At 32.8% G+C, this 10753-nt stretch overlaps 1 protein-coding gene across 1 annotated transcript; it reads right to left on the bottom strand.

Annotated features, from left to right (window-relative positions):
- On the bottom strand, window positions 1-7015 carry LOC129919095 (uncharacterized). The gene is made up of 5 exons (XM_055999928.1): window positions 6847-7015; window positions 6641-6782; window positions 6207-6585; window positions 5961-6152; window positions 1-891 (listed from the first exon to the last, which is right to left on the bottom strand). The coding sequence occupies exons 1-5, from the start codon at window positions 6910-6912 to the stop codon at window positions 12-14; spliced, it is 1659 nt and encodes a 552-aa protein (XP_055855903.1). The 5' UTR covers window positions 6913-7015; the 3' UTR covers window positions 1-11.
- Between the last annotated feature and the right edge of the window lie 3738 nt (window positions 7016-10753).

Below are 10753 nucleotides of genomic sequence, written 5' to 3'. Positions count from 1 at the left end.
TCAAAACTTAATTAAAAATCCCATCCAGCATACTCCTTTACAACATCCTTATTCTCCTTTCGTCCTCTTTGTGTTGCATTTGATTCTCCCTTAGCCACACATTTTTTTCGCATTTCTCTCTTCTCTTTAACATCCATTGTCCTCTTAATGCGATCTGTAACTACACTTGGAGCAATCGTACTCGCTGTTGTTGAATATGATCTCTGACTCCTGGCGTCTGATAAAAGTTTCTCAACCATTTTCAAACGATACATTCTTGAATTTGGATCAACATCTGTCAATTCTGGTACATTATCGGTTTCAAGGTCATTAGAACTCATTGTTCCAGCATCGGATGCTGCATCGTTATGATTGTCAGACTTTGTAGGAGGAAGAGGATTGGAGATAGTTTCTTTCGTTTTGTTTGGAATTGGTGTTGAAATTGGAACAAGTTGTGGTTCTCCTTCAGCATCAGCAAAATCATCATCTTCTGCTTCCAGAGGAGGTGATACTTCATCCAGAGTAGTATTACCAAAATACTGAGTACAGGATTCGATATAACGTCGAATATTATCGTCAGCTTTTTTGGCTTTGTTTTCAGAGAAACTAACTTCCTGCTCCAACTGTTGACGATATTCATTAAGCTCACGTTCTTTGTCTTTGGCATCATTTTCTTCTTGTTCGTTAGCATTCTTGTCGTCTTCGTCTGATTCATCATCTTTCTCAATCATTCCATACTCCTGGAGGAGATCTTTTTCCATTTCCTTGGTGAAGCCATAACCAGTGCACCGTACATCGGCATCCAAATCATCCTCCCGAACTATGTCCGAGAATTTGGGATAATCCTCACTTTCGTAGCCAAATTTACGACGGAACATCTCACGAACTCCATTAACATCACGATCAAAATAGCTGAAAGGACAAGAATCATCAAAAAATAATCAGAAATGAGAGTTAAAATGTGTTTTTTTTAATATTGTAGGTGTTGCCGTTGTGTTCAAAATATTGTTTTTTGTGTTTGAAGTCAGAAAATTGCATTTATCGCTTAAACGATGGAAGATTGTCTTTTACTTCCATATATATTTTTTCCTTAAATTACCTAGAGAATCTTTTGGTATAATTTATTTTATGAAATTTAAGCAAACAAAATGGTGTTTTGTTAAAAAAAAAATTAATTTTAAAAAACAATACGGCAACATCGGCAATTTTTAACCTATAGAACTTTAAAGTATTTTTAATTACCGACGTTTGAAAAAAAAGATCATCAAAATCAGAGATGTTCGGCCGGGTTTCCTAATAATTTGCTTTAGTTACTCCACTATTAGTCTTTGTGATTTTGTAAAAAATTCGCAAGCCTAACAGTTTTTTGGGCAAACTCTTTTATGAAACAGAAATATTCGCCACACTTGTAAATATGTATATTTGTAGTTAGAAGTCTACTATACTTGCTGTTATTAGTCTATTCGAATTCTTTATAAAGCAGAAATCGGCTGATATCACTGGTCGGCAACGAAAATAGAGCTATTTTTCTAACGGATTGTTGTGTGCTGATTCCGTTTATATATTTTTTTTTTTACATTTGACCTCAAATTACATGATCGTTTTTATTTTTTCAAAACTACTTTTGCAATCTCAAAATGTCATAATAAAACGTCCTAAAAGTACCTAGGTATTTATTTGATGTATTGAAAAAAGAAATTTATGATGCATTTCTCAAAATCTGGTTTTTTTTTTCAAAGTAAAGAATGGTTTTTAGAACCAAATTCGAGTTTGCGTCTTCTGATTTGGACTTAAAAAAAAACAACTGTAGGATCATAATGTGCTACAATTATCTTATTGTAAAATGTACGCATTCATAAATCTCCTAGGTCTGTGCACTTGCATTTGCATATTAACTTATTCATTTTGAATCATAAATGAACATTATAACACATTATAAAATCATACGTCATCAATCGAAAGATGACACAGTTTTTATGTACAACGAGATTATGACTCGATATCGATAAGAAAGAGAATATGTAAAATTATGTTAAGTTCACTGGTAATAAAGCTTAAGTCGAGTAAAGAAGTCTACCTTTTACTTAATCCTCTGGTCATCTTACACAACATACACTGCCGCTCAATTGAATAGGTTCACATTTTAGTTCATCTTACTCTTAGCCTATCTTGGTATTTAATGCAATGGCACATCTTATTTACTTGCGATATAGGTACTATATATCAAGTTATGCATTCGTACAAAAAAAAAAGTTGAGATAACATTTTTCCATGACATTACGATGGTAGAGAATGCCAAAAAAGTGGGTCCCAGAAGTCCGTCTGTCTGTCAGTCTGTCTGTCTGTATAAGGAACTACAGCCTGAACGGATGGACCAATTGACTTCCAACTTCATATGTAGCATTTTTGGAGGCTCTCCAGAGGGGTTTTTGGAATTAATTTTTTTGGTCCAAAAATAACGGTACCTGCCATACAAAAATTTCGGAAAAGTTTAATTTCACGAAAACGGCTCCAACGATTTTGTTGAAAAAATTCAAATGTTAGTTTTTAAACAAGGTCTATCTTTTGAAGAAAAAAAAATTTTTGAAAATCATTAACGGTACCTGCCATATGACCGCTTTTTTCAAATCGGATTTTCAGCAAAACTGCTGAACAATGCATCGTTGGTTTCGGCCTAATTCAAAGACTTCTTTAATTTTCCCCATTTTTTCCGCGTCTAAAGATTTTTCGCGGACCGTTTTTGTGCTTACAGACAGACACAATTTTGAGTCCAACTGACCCATGCAACTCATAATTTGTTAACATTTTTGATTTTGAACCTATTCAAATGAACCAGAATTTTTATGAATAGATTTGGTCTAGCTACCGTGTGAGAAGAACGGTAGGCCCTAAGACAATTTTTTTTTTCCTAAATTTAGCACATAAAGATGTTTTCTCTTTACATATGTGCCCATGATTATGAAAGTGGACTAGGTCACTTTTTTCATTGTTTAAAGAAAAACAATTTGCAGCAATTCGAGATAAAAGGACTTAAAGTTTGTTGTTGAGAACTTTTTTCGTATTCCAATCAAAATAAAATTGAATAAACTAATAAAACAAGAAAATTAATAGCTTTAACAATGTTACTTTTATTTCAATACAGTAGCTTGGTATATTTAAAAAAACAAAAATTTTCAGAAAAAGAGCAGTTAACTCTTTCTTCCACAAAAAGCTTATTAGTATTTTGAATTTTTAAGAATACAAAGGGGTTAAGTAGTAACAAAATTAATTTTTTTTTTTCTTTTTATTTTGAATAGTTGTTTTCTGTTCGCATGGTTCCGATAAAGCTTTTTCATAAAACCAGTAGTGTTCCCTTGGTCTGAACATCATTTGTTCCTTTAAATTTTGTATCTTTTTTTTTTCTCGGACGAAAAAGTCTTGGTTTTCTTTTTTATTCCACCCAAAAAGGTGTTAAGTGCTTTACCCCATTCTTCCACTCATATAATACGATTTTTAGTTGTTAGTAACCCTTTTATACTAAAAATGAAAGCGCTGAATAAGAAAATACGAATCGTAGCGTGACGTAGATTAGACGGAAATTTAAGTTTTCGCAAGGCATCCTTATTTTTCAAAAAAAAAACCGAAAATCGAAAAAATGTCACTTACCCCCTTCTTCATCCAAACGCTTCAATTATATTTCTTTTATGAAATCACTAGAGGAGCAATAAAGAAGTTTATTTACTGCAATTTCGCTTTCAAATAAACTTTACCCCTTAAATAATAATTATTTTAAGGCTAGATTTGAGGCCATTTTTAGGAGTGACTTAGTCCACTTTCATAATTAAGGGCACATATGTAACGAGAGAACATCTTTATACGCTAAATTTAGGAGAAAAAAAAGATGAGCCATTGCATTAAATACCAAGACAGGATAAAAGTAAGATGAACTAAAATGTGAACCTATTCAGATGAGCGGCAGTGTCTTAAGGAAAAATATATATTTTTGACTAAATATCAAAAAACTTAATTGAAAATTAGTTTTTGCGACATTGGGTCGTATGCAATAAGAATGAGCTTAAGCTCTTATCTCACTTTACAGTACATTTTCTTGAGATATAACTTATTTTCTTGAGATAGATCTCTAGAAAATGTACTGAAAAGCTCATTCTTTTTGCATGTGAGCCATTATAACGAAAATAGTGATGAGCATAGATCAAAATGATATCCATTTCAATATAAGTTCAAGTGACCTCAACTCCAAAAATTTATAAAGCGTTTCGCCCAGGTACGACAGTGGGCTCATCAGTTAGATCTGTCGTACCCTTACTAAGACGCCTTATTTTGGTCGATGTTTACCGACACTATATAAAACTCACAGCATGAATATACTGTGAATTATAATATTCTAACGGCCAATTTCTTCACAGAGTCCTAACGCTAATACCGGTCCTAGTCCTAAAGTTAGTACTCAAATCGGTATCAACTCATTTCTTCACCCAAGTACTAAGTCCTAAAACTGTCAGTTTAGGACCGAGTACTAGTTAGGACCTGGTCCTAGCTAGATCCTCAAAATCGACTAGTACCTGGTTATTATACCAATTGTTAGTACTCAAATCGGTACCAAGTTATTTCTTCACAAAAGTACTAAGCTCTAGTACTGTCAAATTGGTACCGAGTATTAGTTAGGACTCGTAATTTGTTAGGACCTCAAAATCGGTAGTCTAGAAGTTAGTACTTGAAAAAAAGCAATGAATTTGATTCTTTTTAAGAGAAATCTGCCAGATTTATTAATTTTTTGGGTATTGTTTCGCTTGAAAAATGTTTTTTGTTAATTTGTTAATTATGCATTTTTCAAAATCGTTTCAATCATTAAAATGATTGGAACGATTTTTAAAAATTTACCCAAAACACTTGAAATGACGAATGCAATGCCGGAACGGGAAAAATGGGCAAGAGAGCACTTCTTGATGAAGAAGTATCAAAAAAAAGTTTGATCTTCCTAAAAGTGACAGCCAAGTCAGGCTAGTCAGGCCAGTCAGGAAAGCCAAGTCAGGAAAGATGATCTTTAAATTTCTCGACCTGGAAATCATTAACACTCTTGCTAATACCTCGGACTTGCCTATAAGTCATGATAAAATATTGCGAGTTGCATTTTAGTAAAAAAAAGACACTATAAGGACTGCGTTTTTTAAATTATTCTTTCTATTGAAATAAATTTTTTATGTAGGTACATTATAATCATTATGTAGATACAAACTTCTATCCGAAATTTTCGTTAACTTAATATGGGTCTGCGTTCCGTTTAAATCTCGAGTACTTGTATGAAACCTTCCTCGTTGTTGGTGACCTGTATTTCAAAATTGTTTACATTACCCAGATCACACAATTAAGCACTCAGGAATTAATTCTTGACTGTGAAATTTCTTGATAAATGAATCGAATTTGTTTTGCTTGTTGGCCTTTGTTACGTTTACCACATTTGTTTTTAGATTTTTTGATAGACCGTTTAATATTTTCTACATTTTGTCTTTCTTTATTTTGTTAAATTCCCTCAAATGTGAAAATATATTATTTCAAATATCAAAATTAATTATTTTAAACATCAAAATATTGTCTGACAGTTAGACCAGTTTTATACGTATTAAATCTTAGGACTGCGTTGTAAATTTAGATCAGGTCCTATATATGTGAAGAAATGCTCGGGTCCTAACTTTTCCTTAGGACCGAGTACTAGTGCTAGGACCTGGTCTAGCTAGACCGGGTACTAAGCTGACTTAGGACTTTTGTGAAGAAATTGGCCGTAAGGGAATTTGTTTAAATTCGTTATCAAAATGATATCATTAATGTTAACAGTTTTGAATTCAGCACACTAAAGTCAATTAAAAATCACCTAACAGAGTTCTTGGTCCAGATTTTTTTTTTTTTTTTGCCGACCAGTGTACCTAGGTAGATAACTTACAAGCTACCTACAAGTAAATTAACAATTTCAGGATTTTACTTACAATTCAGCATTTGGATGAGAAGTCGACATCATTTGTGGGAAATCAATTAGGATTGGTTTACCATCGTCACTGATTAGCAAATTGAATTCATTAAAATCCCCATGAATAACTCCAGAGTTACCCAGACGCACAATTAGATTCATCAGTTCGTCGTAGACACTTTCGGGGTCAGTCAGCTCATGTACTTGTGTCCTTAAATTGGAGAAATTATCAAGAAATCTTTAGTTTCTGTTAATGACAACTTACATTGGATATCCATTGACCAATTCCATGAGAACGCAATGTCTGTTGAAATCAATTGGCTTTGGAACTGGGAATCCTCGGTCATACAAGGCGCTCATGTAAGCAAATTCTCTTGTTGCCGAGATTCTTGAGAGATACAACCATGAAACATTGTGTCTACGACCATGATAATCTCTCTTTTCTTTGATATTCCGGAAGCAAGTTCTTCCCAGACGATGGAGTTTCAAGCAAATTGGGTTTCCCTCTTCGTCAGCGACAACGTAGATATTGGATTCTTTGCCAATACCGATTTGGTTGCCAAAAGAAGATAATGAACCACGGAGGGTAAGGGATTTGAGAGCCAAGTAATCATAGCCAGTGTTGGTAAGACGGAAACCGTCATCTTGTAAAAAGGTTGTCAATAGAATCATTTTGGGTATTTTCATTTAAAAACTTACATTTCTTTCCTCGTTCATATGAAACCAACTTGTGTTTGGCCAATTCCCTCAATAACTTGTGCACTCCACCAGCTTTTAAATTCGCAATAGAAGCAGCAAGTGCTCCAGGAACTAATTCATGGTTTTTCATTCCCATTTCGATCTATAGAATGAGAAAAAATTTTAATGAAAACAATCAAATTATTGGGCAATTCTGAATTAATTACAGCAGTTAATACACGAAAATCTTCTCTCGAGAGATAACGAAGTATTGTAACATTTAATTTTCCCATTTTGATACAATTTTATTGTAAAATTATTAAAATATTTGGATTTTTTATTTTGGAAAACACATGTGAAGATGGAAAAGTCGTAGTAAAAGAAAGAAATGTCATTTGTCGTGTTTTGTTTTGACAGATAACAGAGAAAAAAAAAATATGATGGCGGTGGTTCTTCTTGTTGATTGTGGCGACATCTATATTTTGTTGAGATGAAAGAAAAATGAGTGAATCCAGACAATAAATGAGGATGGCAAAATTCAGTGAATTCAAATTATAATTGAATTTTTTGAAGCTATACTTTTAGTACGTTTATGCATGTTTTTTTATGCTTTTATAATGATATTTTTTTTTATATAAGATATTTTTATAAACAGAGGTTATAAATAATACAATTTCTATCGCAAAAACTTTACGGCTTAATTTTTTAAGGCCAGTTGAACAAACGTGGTTCAGCCTTGGTTTAGGAATTCAACATGCCGATTTCGTTGTATTAGCTTTGATTCAACTTTGGTACAAGCATTGGGCCCTACCAAAAATCAAATTTAAAGCTCACATTAATATCACTGGTCAACAAAATTTAACTGAAGTCAGAAAAATTTGATTGGCCTTCTTTTTTGAAATATTATAGTTAGAAAATGTAAAAAAACGTAATTTTGGCTGTTTTGAGGTTCTGTTTTTATGTGAGGTAATTCATTATAAACAAATTTGTAACGGTTATTCTAAGAACATATATTCTTCTTTCAAAAACTGTTTTAATTTTCCCGATATCTCTTTTATTGCTCGAGATATCTTAAGTTTCATTTAATAAGTCAAAGGGAAACTAAACTTAATCTAAAGTTTAAGTCACTGGTCACAGATTTTTTGCCAAAAGAACCAAAATATACTTTTCTGAAGGTTTTTGGGTTACTGAACTCGAATCCGCAATCAGAAAAACTCTATTGGCCTCCGTTCTTGAAATATTACCGTTATAAAAAAAACCTTTATTTTGCATTTTATAACGGTAATATTTCAAGAACTAAGGCTAATAAAATTTTTCTGATTGCGGATTCGATATTAGCAACCCAAAAACCTTCAGAAAAGTATATTTTGGTTCTTGTGGCAAAAAAAGTTTAATTTGGTTGGCCAGTGTTGTTTCTGATTCAATGACCGCTATTTAAATTTTAAATATCTCGGGCAGTAAAAGAGATATCGGAAAGATTTAAACATTTTTTGAAAGAATAAAATCAGTTCTTATAGCCACCGTTACAAATTTATTCATAATGTACTACCCCACATAAAAACATAACCTCGAAAGCAGCCAAAATGACGTTTTTTGACATTTTCTAACGGTAATATTTAAAAAACAGAGGTTCGGAGATTTTATAATACTTCCAAAAAAAATAGATTTTCCATCATTTTACATCGATAAAAAATCAAAAATTGGAAAATATATGGTGTTTTTTACCCTAATTTTTGGCATGTGCAAACAAAATTTCAAACGCAAAAATCCTTCTTATTTGACCTAATCCAGAAAAACAAAGTAGGTACGCCATCGTGTTCAGCATACTCGAATTATCTTTAGTAGACATGAGAGCCCTCTGCCGGTTTTTTGAACTATCACAGTGTAGATTAGAGGGGTGTTTTTTATTACAACCGGTCTTAACTGGACAAAAAAACGCAGTCTGGGCTAAGCAATTTACATGTTAAATACAACAACACCTTAGCCCCTTGGGCTTAGTTGTTTAGCCCGGAGATTTCTCTGGGCTTAACTTTTTGAAGAGTTTTAAATCTGTGCTGCCAAACTAATTTTTTCATAAATTGTTAAGAATTTGTTTAAAAACGTGAAAACTCACGTTTGGAAGGACAAAATGTATTAAAATAGTTTTGCTAGCATACATTTTTGTATCTCTTTGTAAAACATACATGAAAAATACAAGAAAATGACGAAAGCGAAAAATATGACAACTCTAAATTTTTGTTGTGTCTGCTGTTTTCGGAACATTCAATATACAGTGCTGCCAAGATTTCAGGTTAAGCCCCGAGGCGTTTTTTTTGTCCAGTTAAAGGCTTGGCCACACCGGAGGGTATGCGGTAGCGGTACGGGTAGCGGTGAGGGTACTTGTATGAAAAAAATCCCAAACTGACATATCAACGTTCAGATGTGGAATTTTTTTCATACAAATATCGTTACCGCTACCCGTACCTCTACCGCATACCCTCCGGTGTGGCCAAGCCTTAAGACCGGTGGTAATAAAAAACACACCTTGTGTCAACTGCCAATATCAGTAATGCCAAATAACAAGTATTTTGTGTTTTTGTTGAAACTTGGCATGGAATTTAGAAATAGAGACATGATACAGCTCTGCGCTGCATATGCAGATTTTTCTCCCATAAGAGCTCGTGTTATTTTACTTTGCTGCAGGGAAAAAACTGCACGTCTGTTTTGACCATTACGCTCGGTTAAAGGCTTGGCCACACCGGAGGGTATGCGGTATAGCGGTAACGATATTTGTACTAAAAAAATTCCACACCTGAACGTTGATGTGTCAGTTTGGAATTTTTTTCATACAAGTACCCTCACCGCTACCCGTACCGCTACCGCATACCCTCCAGTGTGGCCAAGCCTTAAGTTTTATAGTTGGGAAACTAAACTGTAAACTGACTATTAAATAATTGGTTATTGGTATGATGAAATTATTTAGAATTTAGTTAATTCAATGCCTAACACACAAAAGTTTTCCAAAACGTTATTAATGATTTCTTACTAAATATGGAGGGTACTGATTCCGAAAACAACACTTCTGCTAGCATCTCCAGTTTTTAAATTATTCATACATGAAAAGGCATACAAATTTTTTTGTTAAATATAACTTTGTATTTAAATGTTTTTTTTGTATTATGATTTTATTTACTGAACCGAAATTCATAACATACGAAATACATTTATAAAGCAAACATTTTAAAACGCTTGTGGTAATCCCGACAAATAATTTTGGTATAATCTATAAAGCTTTACAGATGCAATTGTTGCTTCTGTAAAGCATTATAGAAGCAAAATTGTTAGTAGGGATAAAAACTTAAAAAAAGAATTGTATGAAATTACAACCAAAATGTGAAATATGATAATATAAAAAAAAAATTAGAGCTCTTAGAAAGGAACTAGTGTGATTTTTAGGCTAAGTGAACTTAAAATACTCAAATGTCAAATGCATTAAGTTCCATAGTAAATTTTCTGCAAAATGTTAACAAACAGTTAAAATAAGCATAACTTAAAAATTAGTACGCAATTAGCCCCAAAATGTTGAAAACTAAAATTTTTCAAAAAATTAAGCTAGAGAAAAATGAATGTGATTTTTAGGCTAACTGACCCCAAATTCATTAAGTTTAATATAAAATATCCTGGGAAATTTTAATAAATGCTCAAAATAAGGTAAACTTAAACTAAGTATGAACATTCCTCCAAATGTGAAAAATTTTATGATTTTTGAGCTTACTCAAACCAAATCCATAAAATTTCATATAAATCTTTCTGGAAAATTTTAAAAAGTTGAAAATTGTTGGCTATTAGTTATAAGTAGGGCCCGTATTTATTGGGCTGTTTCAAATGTTTTATCGCCGATTTCAGAAAATAAAATTTGTCAAACCATGACTAAAATTTGTATAACTGGCCTTTAAAAAGCCAGCCGACGATGAGTACTGGTGATATAGATCAAATCATTGAACTATGAACAATAATTTTTGGACCATTATAAACGTGCCTACCTTTCATAAAACTGGGGACGAACTACGGCATACGTTCGTTAACGTACTGACGCTTTATGTCTCTATCATTTTCTTCTGATTAAATAGAGAGAGCAATAGTCAAAACTTTAAC

The sequence above is a fragment of the Episyrphus balteatus genome, chromosome 4, assembly GCF_945859705.1.
Source record: "Episyrphus balteatus chromosome 4, idEpiBalt1.1, whole genome shotgun sequence".
Lineage (NCBI taxonomy): Eukaryota > Metazoa > Arthropoda > Insecta > Diptera > Syrphidae > Episyrphus > Episyrphus balteatus.
Note: the sequence above shows the minus strand (reverse complement) of the source record. Positions and strands in the feature narration are given on the sequence as shown.